This window comes from Vidua macroura, chromosome 4 (assembly GCF_024509145.1).
Source record: "Vidua macroura isolate BioBank_ID:100142 chromosome 4, ASM2450914v1, whole genome shotgun sequence".
Classification (NCBI taxonomy): Eukaryota; Metazoa; Chordata; class Aves; order Passeriformes; family Viduidae; genus Vidua; species Vidua macroura.
The window spans coordinates 30,802,356-30,821,749 of record NC_071574.1 but is presented as its reverse complement, the minus strand read 5'-3'; the positions used below and the strand labels follow the sequence as shown (position 1 = coordinate 30,821,749).

General features: G+C 39.3%; 1 protein-coding gene across 1 annotated transcript in view; it reads right to left on the bottom strand.

Annotated features, from left to right (window-relative positions):
- The window catches only part of MND1 (meiotic nuclear divisions 1), a 40,966-nt gene extending 21,572 nt beyond the window's left edge, over positions 1–19,394 (bottom strand). Inside the window, 5 exon segments of the mRNA XM_053976749.1 lie at positions 15,276–15,424; positions 17,029–17,086; positions 17,661–17,726; positions 19,331–19,348; positions 19,350–19,394. Of these exon segments, the coding sequence (XP_053832724.1) occupies positions 15,276–15,424; positions 17,029–17,086; positions 17,661–17,726; positions 19,331–19,348; positions 19,350–19,379 (321 nt within the window). The 5' untranslated portion in view covers positions 19,380–19,394.

The window sequence follows — 19,394 nt, the reverse complement described above, 5'->3', positions numbered from 1 at the left end:
TTCCAGGCTTTCCACAAAATTCTTATAAGAGGTGTGTTAGTCCCCACATGATGCCATACTAAACATAGATATACAGTTCAGAAGAGGGTAAGTACTTAGATGAAGTTTGCAGTTCACTAAGTCCAAGGAAGACAAACCCCAAAGCACATTATTTGGCATCTCCGAACACAGGATTTTTCTGGAACGAAACCCACAGAGGAGACAGAGAAGCCAAGGAGCTTACCTAGACCCTTACACTGCAAGTGCAAAGAAGCCAATGCTCTCTGCAAGAGAGGTCATAAAGGTGTCACTTTTTCTGGTTTGTTTGTTTTTTTTTTTCCATACTCATTAAGTCCTTAAGGAATGTTTCTGCTTTCTCTAAAATGGATGTACAGAAGGAGCTCTCAAGGCAGTGCAAATCACAGAAGCTGGTTTCCAGCATGGAAGCACCAAATATAGCATCTTATAATTTTCTTGATCCTCTATATTCCACATCATTTACTAATGCAAGAGACACTAATGACAAACTATGGGAGAAAAAGGAATTTCTTAGATTCTGTCCTACACAACATGCAAGGTTGCCATGCTGTGAGGTTAGAAGACCCTCTTTTGCCTAAAAGCAAAGATGATTTTTACATAATCTCATTTAAGATATTGCTTTCTTAGCTCACAGATTTTAATTGCTTGGGTATTTTTAGATTTTTTAATTATTGTTTAATTATTATTTCACATTAAAAATTTTCTGAAATAAATTGATACCTCAGCTCTTTGTGCATTATTTCTAAGTCATGGTGGTTATCCTCTATAACAAAAAATAAAGGCTGAGGATACAGAAAGGAATAGCAGAAGGAGGCAAGATATATAGAAAAAACCCTAACACAGGACAAGGATTCAAAGAGTGAGGAACAGATGGCCAGGGTTTGTACAAAGAATCTATGACTATGGGAGAAGTGGAAAGGCTTGGATAGAGAGGTGGGAGCACAGCTGAAAATAACTATAATGAAAGAAGGAAAGACAGCGAGGATAAAGGAGTCAGAGGAAGGATGGATACACATGATAAAATACTTAATTGAAAGCCAAGTGCAAATGGCAAATGACAGTTTATAGGGCATTAAAAAGAAAAAAAGCAGAACATGCAAACATTGTGTATGTATGATAGCAGACAACCACATCTGGACAAATACAGTGACGTATTTTCCCACTCACCAGCTGTAGACAAGCCTGATTGCAAAGAAGCACAGCAGCAAATGGAATATTTCAATCCCTGGAGCAACCTTGGGGACATTTTTCAGGGGAACTGGCAAAAAATGTCTCAAGGAACATTAACCACTCCCAAAAGCAGAAGACTGGTCCAGAGATAAAGATACTGCGTCCCCCCTGTTTCTTGAGAGAGATGTCTGGGCTGACACAGGAACAACCTTCTGCCACAAGTGTAACTGACCAGTTGTGGCAAAGAAGTACAGAGATTCTACTCCACTACAAAGTTTCGTGTCTCCAATCTGACTGCTCTGAATCAGCACATGATTAAGCAAGATGCAAGAAAGCAGCAAAAACATCATCTAGGGGAAAGGAAAAGGAGAGGAGACTAAATAATCAAAAACTAAGAAGTTAAAAATGTTCTCCACAAGAGCATTTTCATGTTTTCAAAACACAGTGGGAGTCTGCAAGAAGACAGTTTAATGAAGAAAGTAACTAGCACCTATAAAACAGGAGAGTTGGGGAACAATTTCTTTAGTTTACAGACCAGTGTGATCAATTAAATGGCTAGCCTTAGACATTAATTCAATCCAAAGTCCCCCAAAAATCCCCAAAGGGATGATTTTTCCTACTCTGCAAAGGCATCGCAATGTTTAGCTATACATGTGTGCAGCAGCTTGGGTGTGCAAAGTGCTATGTGCTGGCGATAACCACCACTTCCATCACAGAACCTGGAGTCTGGTTTGTATCAAAGAACACAGATTAGACATTCTCACATAATTTATAATCTACTCTGAACACATTAATACCAGGGCTCCACTTCAGCAAGCCACTGATGTACATTTGGAAGAGGAACATTTAACTGCAACAAACAACAGCAGCAGCTTTCAGTTCCATTCCTTTCCAAAACCTGCCGGATAGACTTTTATTTTAGAATAAAAAACAATTTTTTTTTTCTCCAGCAAAAGTTTTTGTTGGTCCTATGCCTTTTGATTCCCTGTTTTTAACCACTCTAACCACAAGTATCCCACCAAACATGTAGCTTGTCTCACCAGCATATTAAAATATCTACAAACCTAGTATAAGCCATGCAAACCCAGCCCCTGGGTATGTTCACTGGCCAAGAATCAAGCCAAGGTCTCACATGCTAACCACCAAGAGTGCTCACAGCTGTTAACTCACTACTATTATGGTCTGAAAGAGAAATACCATCCTTTTGGTTTTCTTTCAGCCAAACACTCAACCAAAAATGGTATTAAAAACTACTGCTCTTGTGATCACCACTCACTGTGGCACTACAGAAGAATTAAAGACATCCATTTTCAAATTATTTCTAACTTGCAAAGTTATTTGCTTTGGGTTTGAAGCTCACTGTGCCTTGTTTCAGGCTAAAGGCAAGGCTAGTTTGCTTTTGGCTTAGACAAAAGCAGTTCAAGAAGTTTAGGGTAACATTAAGCAGCAGACAGGTATATTTCTTTTCTATGTGAAAACTAACTCACTACTGAAAAACCTAAGTAGAATTGACAGAAGGCATGGAGAGAAAGTACTTCAAAGCATTCCTCTAGATTTTAAAGAATGAAAATATTGATGCTAAAAACAGACTAACAATATATAGAGAGGAAAAATGCAAAGATCAACAGCCAAAAAACAATCTGAAAATATTGAAAACAGATCTTTGGGTTAAAAGAAAGGCACAGAACATTACTAAAAGAAATCACTTAATAATTACTGTTGACTAAAACTTAAAGAGGAAGAAAAAAATCCCGAAAGGCAGCACACTGAAGTGTGGAACTGCTTTCTTAAGTACTACACTAAACAAGCATATAGCTATTCTTTTTACACACACAGTCACAAATCCATGCTTCCCAGAGTTTCCAAATACTTGTAAGCAAACTTTGCAGCCAGCTAATCACAGTCACAACAGCTTGGAGAGCCCTCCTGTGACCTGCAGTACTGTGGCTTCTGCTGTGATCTCAGGATGTCCCGTATCACTCATGAAATGCCATTTCTCCATATAACCCACCCAGTGAACCGAATTACAGTAGGAGCAGCCACCAGGTCCACTGGGACCTCAGTCGGGGATGTGATAAACTCTTAGTGAGGCATAATCAGCAAACATACAGTCACTACATAAACACAATTAAGATCTAAGATCTGAGTCACTCTAAGTCATTTCAGCAAGTAGGGATTTGTATTTGGTGCGACTTCGAAGGAGCAACTAAGAGACTGCAATAGTTCAGGAAATACAGGTAAGAACAAGAGTAGAGACCAAAGCAAGATAGAGTAAAAATTTTTTATTCATAAGCTGAAGAATAAATGAGATGAGATTTTTTCAGCAAGAGAACATCTGAAAATGGAAGGAAAACAGACTGTAGAAAAAGAGAACAGAAAAGTTAGGGCCCACTATATTTCTGTATTCATATGAACTTTTTTAATACTGAAATATTGGAAAAATGTTCAATTCAAGAACTCTCTTCTCTTTATGCATGATATAAATTTTACCATAAAAAGATTTTTAATGCAATCTTTGAAAGAGTCAATTCAAAAACTTGGTAAAGGATAGGGAATAAACTTGATTTTCTGGACAAAAAGGATCACAGAATTGGTCAGGTTGGAAAGGACCACAGAGGATCATCTGGTCCAATCTCCCTGCTCAAGCAAGGTTGTCCTAGAGCACATTGCACAGGATTGTATCCAGATTGCTCTTTAATATCTCCAGTGGGGGAGGCTCCACAACCCCTCTGGGCAACCTGTGCTGGTGCTTGGTCATCTGTACAGTGACGTTCTTCCTCATTTCAGGTAGAACTTCCTGTGCATCAGTTTCTGCCCACTGCCTCGTCCTACTGCTTTGCACCACCAAAAAGAGCCTTGATCCATCCTGCTGATAGCCACCCTTTAGATATTTATACACATTAAGGAGGTCCTCTCTCAGTCACCTCTTCTTGAGGCTGAATCAGCCTGCCTCCCCCAGCCTTTCCTCATAAGAGAGATTCTCCAGACCCTCACCAACTTAGTAGCTCTTCACTGGACTCCTCCAGGAGCTCCGTATCTCTCTTGTACTGTGGAACTCAGAACTGGATACAGAACTTTACACGTGGCCTCACCAGGACTGAGTAGAGGGACAGGATCACTTCCCTCAACATGCCGTTCCTAATGCACCCCCAGGATACCACTGGCCTTCTTGGCCACCAGAGCACACTGCTGGCTCAGGGACAGCTTGCAATCCACCAAGTTCTCTGGGTCCTTCTCTGCTGAGTTGCTTTCCAATAGGTCAGCCCCTAGCCTGTGTTGGTGCATGGTGTTTTTCCTCCCCGAGTGCAGGACCCTGCATTTGTCTCTGTTGAATTTCAGGAGGTGGCCAAATGTAGTTTTGGATGGGACTTGGCTTTTCAAGTCTCATTTCTACTTCTCCTGACCACCTCTCAATATGCAGTCCAAGTGGCCTGGCCTTGCTTCTGTCTCCTGTGGACTTCTTTTACTTGAGTAATGACAGCAGTTCTTCATTCATCTATGGTGGTTTCTTTTGCCCTTGGCCCAACTTCTTTCTCATTAGGGTGCATCATTCTTGAGCCTGGAGGAAGCGAGCCTTGATGATAGCCAACTCTCCTGGACTCTTCTTCCCTGCAGAGCCTGGTTCCCATGGGATTCTTCCAAGAATATCCCTAAATGGGCTAAGTTAGCTCACCTAAAATCCATAGTCATCATCTTGCTTGCTGTCCTGCTACCTCTTCAACCAACACTGAACTCACCAATCTTCTGGTCACTACAGCCAAGGCTGGCCCCAGCCTTCACATCCCCACAAGACTTCCTTGTTGGTTACTGTGAGGTCAGTCAGCACATCATTCCTTGTGAGATCCTCTACAACCTGTGGCAGGAAGTTATTGTCAATGTTTTCCAGGAACCTGCTGGACTGCTTGCATATTGCTGTACAGCTTCTCCAGCAGATGTCAGGGTACTTAAAACTCCCCCACAAGAGTCAAGGCCTGTGACTTTGAGACTTGCTGCTAACTGCCTGTAGAATGCCTCATCCCCCTCTCCTCTTGATCAGGCAACCTGAATCACATACCCACAATAGTGTCACTCTTTCTACTCCACCCTTTTATCCTGACCCATAAGCTCTTGACTCTCTCATCATGCTCATTAAGACAAAGCTGAATACATTTCCTTTCCCCCATAACACATCATATTTGCTATTCAAAATTAAAGGATGACACACTGATTATTTTAAGTAAATAACACTTGCTCCAAAACATCATACTACTAATCCTGCCAGTGTGCAAGTTCTGTCTTTTTTAAGAGGTACCAAAGAGATAATAAATGTGCATTTTTAGTTTAGTACTGTAAAAAAGTCAGTGATTAAAAAAGGTATCCGACACTTATGCTAAGCACGTGAAGGTTTTTTTCAGGGGACTAACCTGAAAAAATATCTGATTTGCCATACAACTGTTTGACAAAGCACTGCAAAGACTCTCAACAATTAGTAGTTCTTAAGTTAGATCTCTGCACTTATAAGCAGTATTTCTATTTTTTGCTAGAGCATCCATGTGAGAAATACTGATTTCATTGCCCCTCCCACAAACACAATTCATTTCGTATTAAAATATTAAATTTAGGTCTATCATCCTGATTTACTTAACATGCTAACAGATGAGAGCAAGATGAAATATCATGCAGTAAATTAGGCATGGCTCTGTTCTCAGGGCATGTTGAATATGAGTCTTTTTCTTTTTGGCAAATAAAAGAAAATGTGGGGTATTCAGAAGAAACAAATGAGAAATTCCCCCTCCATAGGAACCTTCATCCATCCACATAGGTAACAAACATGATGATGTTACCTGCAATTATTTTAATAATGTTACTATACAACAAATCCCTCTACGTTAAAAGTATTTTAATTCAATTATTTTCCATCTTTTTTAGATTTGCCAGAATAATTAAGTTAAATTAGAGAAAATGTCTTGCCAAGAGCTTTTGTTTTTCCTTCATTCATTTGCAACACCATTTGATAAGTAGTGGTTACTCAACAAAAAATAACTGCTCGAGGCCAACCTCCTTAAAAGACAAAAGGTGAAAGAAACAGTTGTGCAGGCTCAATGAAAGAACTGAATTTCTGTGGCTGCTTTCAGAGTTGGCGTAATTGGCACGACCTGAGGGACAGATGGCTGTCTACTCAGATACAAATATCAAGTACTCCCCAATCAGCTTAAAAAAATCCCAAACCAACAAAAAACCAGCTGAAACACCTCATTCAACACTGTTTCACAAATGCAAGCAATCTAACAAGGAAAGCTGAAAGAACTTCAAAAGATATTCACATGACTGACAGAACTACAGAAAATGTTCATACCTGGACATGAAGGATATGCTTGTTACTGAATATTAGGGTATTTAATAAACCTACAAAGTCCAAGGTAGTAGTTAATAGGTCTGTTCAAGGCAGGAAGAACATAGAAAGATATTTTCTCTTGGAAAGAAAGGGAGAGAATGAAGAGAAGTTTTAATTTTTCCCTAAAGGGTTTTTAAAGATTGCTATCCGAAGCAGCTGGACCATACACTGACAATGTCTTCAGGGATTAACTAGAGACAGGCACAAGTTAAAACACAATATTCATGCAATATTCCCCAAGCTCACATTCTGCTTAAAGACTTTAAAAACCAAATCAAACTTTATTCCACAGACTTCTAGAAATGCTCAAATTCTATACTGAGATATTATCAGTAAAATAATAAACCTCAGTAAAATACATCTATCAAACTTCAGAGTTTTGACAGCAGTTTTACATACCCACTCTTTATGCCAATTTTGTCATTTTTAAGTAATGCTTAGACAGATCACCCAGTCATCTCTAATTCTTGATACAAAGAAGAGTCTCTTGTGAAACTACCATGTGTTCAAAAATAATGAGCTGTTTGGCTGTGACAAGAAAGACCTTTTCCTCTAAAGCCTCCCTGCATCAAAATAACTTAGCACATTTTGGTTTTATACTCTGTTTTTTTTTTTTTTTTTTTTTTTTAGTTTTTTCTTTAATTTTATTCCTTTCAGAAGAGGAAAATTCTATGTAGTGAGACTTCTATAATTACTTGCTGGTAGCTCATTTGTGTATGCATGCTAATTTTCTAAAATAAAATATGCTCTATTAATTGAATTAAAAGATTTTAAGGTGAAAGTCAAAGTTTACGTTAAATAGGACTACAATTCACTGTCTCCATCAAATCCAGCTTTGAAAGTAGTACTGGCTGCCTATCATCAGGCTGGAACTTTCTGGCCTTACAGTACAGGCAAACTTCCAGACAGCACAGAACATTTAAACCTTTAAAGTTTCTTGGGATGCTGGTTTTCTGCTGATCTGCTGAACTGTCATTCTCACCTGCCTTGCTGATCATGGAGCACAGGGAGATATGCAGGACTGTGTCTCTGCCAGACCAGACTGGGCTTCTGTTTTTACTTCCAGTTTCTTTTCCTTTCAGATTAACAATTTCACTGCAATGCCAGGAATCGAGCCAGCAGCCAGAGTGCAAACCCCTTCAAAAAGGGAAACGGTGTGATGGTATTACCTAAAAAATTCAGTCTCACACACAACCCTGTTTGAAAAGCCTAGTGGTTTTCCTGCATTATATCAGAATAAATATCAATATATCCTTTTTAGTATAGTAGGAATCCTCCTTCAAACCTACATTAAAATCTTTAGAGTTATTACAGGGACAGTTTTTTAAAAAGCTGCTCTTAAATCATGCCAATTTTACCTTATGCTCATCAAGAAGGAAGGAAAGGAAAACCTACACTTCCCAGTTGCCATCATGTTAGTTACATATTAAGAGTAAAAGGAAAAGCATGAAATTCAACTAATGAACTCCAAATTATGAAGTTGCTTAATTCCAACAGAAGCCTCCAGAGCACTGGTATTTTTAGAAATCTGCCATGACAGCAGTAACTAAGCATACTCTCCAGGGCTTTGTAGCATGCCAAAAAACATAATTCCAGAAGGCTCTAATAAGCTACAGCATTAGAAGAGTCTTCTCTGACAGACATTTTAGGACACAGTAAATGCAGAATCATTTTAAGATAGCACCATTTTTCACGTGCAAGATGCAGAAGTAACAAAAATTGTAGACTATTCTAATAAAATTGTACTGGCATTTTCCAGGGGACTAATAGAGGGAATAAGCCTTACAGGATCAACGAACAAATGGGCATCGATGTAATCAACATATCCACAATGTTTAAATGATGCAAATTCTCAGACTCTTGCTCTTATTGTTACAGCTCCCCCTGGATGGTTTGAAGTGAGTTAGTCATACCATACCAGCTCTGCAGTAAGCCATTTCTTTATGAGTCTAGTCCTTCAGTTCAAATAAAATGTACAGGTCAGTGAAAGCCAGAAGGCTGAACATGGGAAGAGTCACTAATTGTCTGTTGGGAGAGTAATTGCTATGCAAGAGAAATAAAAAATGTGACCCAGCACAGAATGGAATCACCCAGCTCACTGGTGCTGCAGACAATCAAAATGGTCAGGGCAATCCAAGGAAGAATAACTAACTAAATAAATAAGTAGAAAGCTAAATGACACATCCTCAAATAAGAGGGGAAAAAAAGAGGCCCAGCACACATATGGGAAGACTGCTCTAACAGCTTAGTCAACACACTGGGATCCTGCCTACACATTACAGAATAACAGAATGGTAAGGGTTGGAAGGGATCTTAAAGACCATCCAGTCTCAACTACCTCTGCCATGGGCAGGGACACATTCCACTAGATCATGTTGCTCAAGGCCTTATAATGGCATTAAAAGAAAGACCTCTTCAGCCATCAGAATTTTATTTTTCCTGGAAAGGAACAATTTATTACATTTTCTGCAATCTAATAAAATTAAATTGCAAGCACACATATGTCTAAATTAATGAATGAGAAAAATGTCTAAATAAGTAATTCCTAACACAAGTCACACACATTAGTTGCAAACGTTCTGACTTCTGGTTCTGCAAACATCGTTCTCTAGTTTAGAGGACAATATCTACTCACTAAAAATAATAAAATATATATGAAAAAGATAGTGCTAAGCTTTCTAAATGTATTACAGCAAAGCCTAAGATCATGATAAACCTTAAGATATTTTATGCCTGCAAGTCCTTTTTTTGATAATAGACAAAGAATTTTTAAAAACACACTGAATACAGCTTTTCAATGGATAATGTGAAAATACCACACCGCAAAAATAAACTGTTCTATCGAAAGCATTAAGCCATGGATTCCAAAGGTATTCCATAGGAACAGCTCATTAATGCTGAGAGGCAAAACCCCCCAAAACAGTGAGACCCTGCATTCAGAACTATCAGAGGCCGAAAACTGCAATAGAGACCTGAGGTGCGTGAGGAGCTCTACTAAGAGCTGGTGCTGTACTGTCTGCTGAGGACATTTCTACAAAGCAATGCCAAAAGCTTGCTCCACAGAACTAGGTCCCACGGCTCTCTCTGCTGATGCAAAGCTCCATCCAAGGCACAAAACTTGTCCAGTATCTACAGCAACATCACCCGACTTCAAGCACCATCAGGCCTGCTGCTCTTCACTGCACATCTGTCATCTCCAGGGATTGTACCTCAGTTCAGGATTGGTTACTCTTAGCCAGTCACTGCTGAGCACTTGTACTTAACTGCAGTCCAGGATCAACCTCCGAACCACGTGGAAATACCCCGACAATTGAGTGAGTCAATGGGATGAAGGAGGAGGCTGCTCACACTGAAACAATGGGACAGCAGAAGTTTCCTGAGCTTCAGTCAGTGGTCTAAAGCAGATTTATTCATCAACTTTCCAGTCACAGTATTTAAGGAGGAAAAATATATCCAAAAGGATAGAAATAAACCAAGCTGCATCTTCAAAGAACTTTCTGATGGTTAAAACTCAAATTTTTTTTCTGTGCATTCTAAATAAAGAAGGCTCTCTCCTTTTACTTATGTTGTCAGATACCTTCAGGAGGCTTCAAGCCAGATTACTCACAATATTAATATTTTTTCCATTCACTATTTTCAAACAATGTGTTTTCTTAACATAAGCATTTCCTAATACAGCATTCCCTTCATTGCTTTTTTGCTAAAATAAATTCTTGCACTTTTCATATTTCAATGCTCATTAGTACAAACAATTTAATACATATGAAGTCACTCGATTTCAACAAGTTCATTCCTGGCTTGTGGGGGGGTGGAATGCAAGGTTGTTGGGGTTTTTTTCTTTTTTTTTTTTTTTAAACCAGCTAGCAAATGTGAGCCAAGATATACCCAGTTCAAATTATCCCTTTGGTTCAATATATGAGTAATGAGAAGTGAAAATCTCTCCTTTTACCAATCCCTAGGGCAGGGATTTAAGAAAAAAAACATCAACTAATCTTTCCTATCTTAACTAACATTGGCCCAATGCAATGCTTAGGGGGAGAAAAAAATGGCCAGAAACTCTCAAGTCTCTTGGTCGTGAGTATATTGAAGCAAGCACAGGGAACAGCACAAAATGTGAATCCTGTATCCTGCTGTAAAAAGATTTCTGTTCCATCTTTGTTGCAGTACAAGGTGACACCATTTTGTTCCCAGTTGGAACAGCAGCTCTAATAGTTTTATTAAACTTTCCCTTGCAAAAGCCTCAGAACACAAAGGATTGACTCACAAGAAAGCAACACCGTGAGAAATGAGACAAATAACAACACAGTGAAATGAACAACACCACACTGAGGAAAGGAAACTAACTGGTTGTTTTCCCAAGGTACTGGACTGCAGTGCTCATAGTACTGTCAATAGTTACGCTAACGACAACATCTTTTTAGCATTTCAGGTCCCTCTCAGCACAGATACAAGTGTTTTGCCCAAGACACAGATGAAAAAATGAGAGAAAATCTAAGCTGAATCTGTTTATACTAAGGCTACATCAAAAAAATTTCTTTTTTCCTCACTCACAACTGTTATACCAAGAATAAACATCTTATTTTGTCAAACTATAACTGATTATAGGTAACTCCAGGCTTCTGAATCCAACAGCCAGGAAAATATTAGAAGATCACATCATTTCACCTTTTCTTATGAAAGGAAGACTAACCCCCCAGTAAAGCTTCAAAAGTTCTCTTGACAGGTGAGGTTGCATTAACATTTTCTCCATTTATAAACATTGTTAAAACATTACTTCTCAGTCCACACACTTGCACTTGCTTCACCATCTCATACCTGTACTCCATCTAACCAAATGTAACTTCCACATGCAAACAAATGTGTTTATAAACCCATCTCACCAAAATGCAGCTTCCAACATATTTCATTTTTTCAGTGGTCCTCTTCACAGATGCATAAGCATAACCAAGAGGTGAAGAACAAGCACCTGACAGAAGGCATAAACCTTGAGGAGCAACCACACCACTGCAAAACAAATCAGTACAAAATCCAAAGGGACCTACTTAGTAATCCTCACTGTGGGAGCTATTGGAGGAAATAGCTCTAGCAGATGCTACACAAACTAGAGACATTTGCTATCCTTGCTTTTCAGAAAAACAGGAAGAGGCCCATGCAGTAACTTGGGGTTAGAGGGTACCATCAAGATCCTAATTAGCCTCATATATAAGTCAGGGATTACTGCCCCTCTCCAAACACCTGCGTCCACAAAAGCAAGCCAAAAGATGGGTCAGGCAGGGAAGCTGTCAAAAGAAACTTTAACATTGTTTTTAATTGTGGTATCTCTGCACGCTGATCATGTAATAAATCCTTCTGGACAAAGTCTGGAGTATACAGAACCCCTGTGAAGTGCAGCTTAAAACATCCAGACAAAACTGGCTTGATCTTCATTATGAATACTAAGCCAGACTTCTTTGCTTCTGCATCTCCAAGATGGTGTGTGGCTTAACAATCACTAAAAAAATCTTAAACAAAAAAATTCCATCAAGAACAGCTCCTTAAACAGCCTCCCACAATCACAAGTTCTGTAAAATGCAGAATGCTATGAGTAGCCTGGCTGTGACATTCGGAAGTACCAATGCATGCAGGAAAAAGGTCCTTGTAGCAGACCCAACTTGTCAAACATAAGCCTCAGTGATGTGAATGAGTAGGGGAATTTGCATCATGAAGAAGACTGTTCTGTTCCTCCACATTATTTTCTAATGACAATTCAGCATTAGGGATCATTCCTTTCCCTTGACTATTTACCCATGCCCTCAGGAAACAAAGATAATGCCTCCTGGTAAAAAGCCTTAATTGCAGCATGAACTGAACTGCTGGATTTTTAAACATGCTTTAAGTAAGGCAGCCTGATTCTAGCTTTTAACTGCTAAACAAAGAGACCGACTCATGTAGTTAACAATCAATCTGGACAAGACACAGAGAGAAAACACATCTCTCAGCATGCCACAAGCTCTATATGGGAATGATCAAAGACAAGCAGCATGCAAAAGAAATGGTACAACAGCTGACTCTTTTCCTCTGCTTTGTATGTTCTGACAAGAAGTTTTGTGATAGTCAGTAACTAGATTTAGAAAGCCTTAAGAAAATCTCTATGTGTGCACATCAAGAAGAGTACAAACACCAAAAGAGCTAATTTGAACTCACAGACAGAACCTGTTATCATCTTGTAAAGACATTCAGAAAGCTTTTCATTGAAAATACCACCTTTCCACTGTGTCAACAGAGAAGTTATTTTCAGCTAGTGAAAATGCTGAAACTTTTCCCTGAAATGCTGAAATATTTCCAGTCTCATCAGAAAAGCAAGGTAATGAAGAGAAGAACTTCTGAAGATTCATACCATCATCTAAAGAGAGCTCTCATACCAATAAGCCCATATGTCAGGGGCAGGGCTTGGTTTGCAAATAAGGTTCCAGTAATAAAACTATTTCTGGAACAGTTTTCTATTGCAGAATTGTTCATATCAGAATAGTGTATTTCTACATAGAAATAACATCACAAATCAATAACTACATGCCTGTTACACTTTCACAATAATAGATATGTTTAAGTGAAAGTACATTTAAAGCAATTCAGCATATTTTTGTAGGCAATTCCTGGATACTTACCATGGAGGACATTAGGCAGATTTTGCAAGACATTCCAAGGAAGATATTCATCAGGGTATGCCAGAGACCTGCTTGACCAATTATGTTCAAAATTCACAATGAGACTAGGCCCAAAGGCAAGGACAACAAAAATCAACAACTTCTTTCAGCTACTTGGTCATAATATGGAGCATGAGCAACAACAAAAAGGATCCAAGACCAAATCATTTGCATTCAATGAAACAGTGGCACCAGAGAGTTTGATGAACAAAACAGGAGTTCTGGAATATATTTGTTCAGTTTCTTAGTCGGCAATTTATGTGCTGGCAGAGTAAGTAGCCTTGTCTAAAACTTGTGTGAATGTACTAATAAGTTGAATAATTTTACTAGCAAGTTCCGTTCCAGCTCAGTGCAGAGTTAAACAAATATGTTTCAGACAAATCAAACTCCACTGGAATAAGAGCCAGTGCATTGTTACTACCAGTCTATAAAAATTTATTTAAGTCCAGTTGTGCCAGGTTAAGTCCATGCCTGAAAACAGTAAAACCATGGGCAGCTAAGTCAAACTCCCTTTTCAATTCAGGGCAGGGAAAAAAAGCAATCTTCTTTTGATTATTTTGATATAACCGTATACATATAAAGAAATAGCTGACAACACTGTACATAAGAAAGCAATGCCTGAGATTCATTCAGAGCTATGCCTGAAGAAAATAATGGCTGTAAAAATGTTGAGATGCTACCAGTAAATCTGCATTAATTCAAATGATTCTTTGAAGAAAGAACATAATGCTGAATAATCACAAGAAGAGCTGGCAGTGCTGTGGTACAATCACACCACATGGTCTCAAAAAGCTCATTTGTTCATCTTGTTATCATATATTCCCATTGCAAATAAACTGATGAATAGATGCTTTTCAACTCCTGTTAGAAGCAGAAAGAAAGACAGCTCCCAAAAAGTAGGAAAGAACCAGATCCACAGAACAGCAATGGTACAACAAAAGATGCCCTGCTCTTCTGAAGAGGAGACTCTCCTCCCCGTCCTCTGCCCTGGCAAGGCCACCTCAGGAGCGGTCTGGACTCCTGAATTCTGGGCCCGTTCTGGGCTCCCCAGTTCAAGAAAGACAAGCAGCTGCTGGAGAGGGTCCAGCAGAAGGCTATAGAGATCAAGAGGGGACTGGAGTATCTTTCTTATGAGGAAAGGCTGAGGGAGCTGGACCAGTGCAGCCTGAAGAGATGACTTCACAAAAGACAGGGGACCTTATCAAGGACACCACCTTAAGGGCAAGTGTCCAGAGGATGGAGCCAGACGCTTTACAGTGAGGGCCAGCAAAAAGACAAGGGGCAACTGGCACAAACACAAAGTTCTATATAAATAAGAGAAAAAACTTCTTTCATTTGAGGGTGACAGAGCACTGGAACAGGCTGCCCAGGGAGATCATTGACTCGCCTTCTCTGGAGAGTCTCCAGATCCACCTGGACATTATCATGTGCAACCTGCTCCTGGGTGAACCTGCTTTAGCAGGGAATTGGACTAGATCTCCAGAGGTCCCTTCCAACTCCAGCTATTCCTTGATTCTGTGATTCATGACCAATTTACTCTTTTCTCCTGCTAAAAGTGCAGTATAGGATATATAGAAGTGCTCACAAATTAAGCCACCAATAAAAGCAGATGAAACCACAATGGCCTGAGTAGAAACCATTGCCTTATCTACTCAGGTTATGCATTCCAGCTGTCATCACTTTTAAGTTCTTACCTCATGGTAGCCTACATAATATAAAAGACACAAAAACATGATACCTTTGAGTCCTTACATGATGCTTTGCATCATGACTAGCATGCTTTCAGCAGCAAGTAGACAAAAGGTTTTCTCAAGCTCCAGTAAGAACCTCCAAAGTTTTCCTGAGGTAACAGTAAGATAATGACAATGCCCTACCATGAGTGACAGGTAATTCCTATAGTAAAATCTGTGGACATGTACATTTGTACACATGAGAGATATAAACAAGAATGACAAGGGGGTATAAGAGAAAACAAACCCATTCAGATGGGTATTTTATTCAGACAAGTATTTTTCATAAAACAGATTTACCTGAGACTCTAACTCCTCCAATTTACGCTTCCTGGCATGAAGAGCTTTACTTGGAAAAGCCCAGAAATAATTGGAAGTTCCAATTCTATCAGTGTCCACCATGCCATCATCAACGAGGCTTTGCAGAATCTCTTTCACTGACATCGAGGCTAATAAAAGCAAAAATGTAAAATCAGACCTGCATAGCAGCTGGACTATGGAGAATTATGAATACCACAAACTACTATCTACAATCATCTGTATTCTCCTCCAGTGTCAGCTAGCTGGAAGATTTCACAACAACATGCCCAAAGCTTCATTTGAAGGGATGAATCTCTCTGAAACCAGCAGTTTGCTCCTAAACACTGCTATTCTGCACATCTGCCACCAGATGTTTGCAAAACGCTGCTCAGGAGTTTTGCACAAAATACATGCATGGTACACTACAATACCATAGCAAACCCATGAGAGGTGCCCGAGAAATTGTCTTGCAATCTTAATTCTAACTTGGATTAAACTTGTTTAAGTTTCTTGATTGGGAATGTAATTATGTTTCACTTTGTAATGCTTAACAAAGTATTTCATAGCAGCAGAGGCACTAAAGCCATCTGTCTACAGACTCAGGAAGGACAGATTCTGATTTTAATTATATTCACTTCCAATACAAAACATCATTTATACTCACAAGCATCAACATTTCTGAACACAACTGATCATTTCCTTTCAGACCTGTGGTATAATTCACCATTTTAAAAAAATGGTACCTGTTCAGCAAAGCTAAGTAGTTATGTTATCCTCAGGTATTGCAGATATAAAGACTTTTGAGCTTAATTATGGGTTTTGGTACCTGATGTTCAATTTCAAGACTACAGGGGGCCCATATCTTTTGGAAGCTATAGGCTGGATGCCAGGATGGGAACAGGTTAGTAATTGTTCTTTTCAGAGTAACTAGAGCTTGGATTGTGTGGCTAAATGCCTTCATATGCAGAGACAGGATGAATTTGGACTATTCAAAGGTGCTAATGGCTTTAGAAACTCTAAACTCAATTTTACTGCAAATTACAACTAAACATATGCATTGACAAACCAATCAAGACAGCACCACATCTCTTCAGAAGCCCACGAATGCCTCTGTTAGCTGCTGACACAACTGAAAAACTCTGCTTTGTGATATTCACATCTGCAGTTCTCTCAGCAAGTTCATTTACTCTTGCAGTGTCACCAAGATATGCTGGAGAAGGACAGTGGTAACTACACAAACATTATGCTTTGCCTCCCTTTTGTCAATGAGCATAGAAGGAAAACTAATAAGGAACATACAAAACAATCCAAGAGCATAGATAAATCCTCTTGGACCTCATCCTAAACCAATGGATCTCATCAGGAAGGCTTTTCTATAAAAGAAAAGCCCCTCCTATTTATAGCTGACCAGCTATTTTTGGAGGGGAAAAGCTCAAGAGCACACTGCCCATGTATATTTGGACTAGCATTTTAAACATTTGTGATATTACAGGCAGATATTTAATACCTGAGTGCAAACAATGATTTCATACACTGAAAGTCTCTGCAAGTCAGGCAGCTCAGAGCCCAAGCAAGCTCCCATCCCATGTCACTTTTAACACTACAGCCCTGCCACTGACCAGTCTCCCACTCTAGCTACATTTTCCGTTATTAAAATCACAAACCTAAGATTGTAGCCAGGAAAATTTACACTGTAGGACCTGTCCCAAAAATGATTACTTGCTCAAGAGAAAGAACTTTTATAAACACTTACTAATCCCTTTTTCTTTTGGAGCAATCTTCTCTAGATCCTTCAACTGGAAGACATCTTTCTGTGCAAAACATGAAAGACATTTCAGTTCCAAATGACAGCATCATCTAAGCCTGAGTGTTTTTTACACTAAATCAATGCCAACAAAATCAAGTAGGAAATACATTGTATGTTTTGGTTTTGCTTGGGAAATAGCCCGCATATCCCTCAATAGAACTGGAACATTCTGAGAATTAAATAATAAGAAAAACACTATTATTGTAATAAGCCCTGCTATTTCCTTTGGTGATCTGAAGTCATCATACTTCATCTAAAGTTAGACTATAAGGCCCTTAAATAATTCCTAATTTCCTGCTGTCCCCTCTTACGGTAACAGACTCAAAATGAGAAGATGTGCATAGGTAGTACATGAAGAATTTAACACCACCTGTGCATTCCTTGGCTCCACCTGGGGATAAGCCACCTGATCAGAAGTTAAATGAACGAAGTTTTGCCCCTGTAATTTTCACCCTAACGTCACAGGGCATCAGTGAAATGCCTGCCAGGATACAGAGTTCAGCTACATCCCCAGTTAAGTTCATTTTAGGACCTGTTTTCCCATCAATGTAAACGCAGGACAATTACAAGTTACTTACTGTTTCAAAAAAAATCTCCATCATGCGGGCCCTCTTCTCCTCAAAACTCAGACCTTTTTTCTTGGACTAGAACAGGAGAAAAAAGAAAAAAAACAAGACATTCAGCCACTGGAATAATTAGTATCTGCTCAGAATTCAAATCTATTTACCTTTAAGTTGTATTTGCCATCCTTTAAAATACCTTACCACTAAGTCCAGACTTTCAGATATACGCCTTCTTTGCAAATAATCTCTACACTAAGCTCATCTGTTAAATGGAGGGACTTACTCTTAAGTTTGGAGCCAGCCATTAATATAACCCAACCCCAACTCCAGCCTCAATACTCCTTGATACATACACCAATCCCAAAATATATATTTATACCAAACTCACATAAATGTTTAATAACTCTTACAAACATAAGGAGTACCTTCTGTTTGGTTTGGGTTTTTTTAAGAACTGCTTTTTTTTTTTTTGATACACAGACAGTAGTGTGAGTTGTAGGCCATTCGGGTTTTTTTAAGGAGATAAAGAACATTCTAAGGTATGACTTTCTTCAAAGGTCCAAACCAACTTCACAATTTCGAGGTCACATTTTTAAAACTCTGCTGCCTTTATTTCTTTTCTCTCTGGTTGTGTGATGAAGCATTAAATAACTGGGGTTGAACTACAAACAAAAGGCAGAAATGGCTACGCACAAATCGCTATCAACAACACAAAACTGAGAAACAGTCTCCTCTGGTCACTTTCAGAGATGCTATTTTGATATGCCTCTTATAAAATTAGGCTATAAAATATTTCACAGAGAATTGGAGTTTTATTAATAGCATTTAGCATAAGTCTCAACAACCCAAAGGCAGCAGCCACAATGTGAATTTGAAGAGCTCCCCACTCCCTGATTCACACACTGTGTGCAGCTACAAAAAAGGGAAAGGGGGATAGAAAAGGCCAAATAGGATGTTGGGAGAAAAATGTCTCATTTTAAAAAACAAAACAAAAAAAGGCACATTGTCACTTATAAATCAGTGGAAGTGGGTAGTCTATTAACAAGATACTTTGAGAAAGACATGGTTATGTTTCCAAGTTTCCAACAGAAAGGAGTCAACGCCATTTTTAATAGCGGCTTCCTTCTTAAAAAAGAACACAACCAGGCAGCACACAACACTTAAAACATACACCAAGAGCAAAATAGCCAGATTGATTTACTTTTAAAAAACAAATGTAAAAGCTAGCTTATGCAGCTGCAGTAATACAGCAGGAGACAGAAACAGACACAACTCAGTATTCTATTTAACAAAGAGCACCATTAGTACTTTGTAGGTGCTCTCTCTCCTCTTTTAGCCAGCAATACCCTAGGTCAGCACCGCTGTCTCCTGCGATGTCAGTATATTGCAGGATTAGAACCTGGAGCTGCCGTGAACGTTCAAGTAGGAGCATGAACAGAAAAGCAGACGGATTTAACTTCCACCTTCTGCCTTCTCCAAGAGCCCTGACACGGCCAGCAGCAGCAGGAACAAAACGCGTAGGCACGACGTGGAATGAAGTGAGGTTTCTGGAAGCACGTGCTTGTAGCTGTGCCCCTCGGGCGCCAAGTTTCACACCGCCACTCCAGCAAACAGAGCAAAACAACGAAGCCAAGAGCACTCTCGATGAAGGTTATTGATTTTTCACGTTAATTCCTCCCTCCTACCTCGCTGGCAGGCGTTCCCCACCACAAATATTAACCACACCACGAGCATCCATTTCGCTGCCGC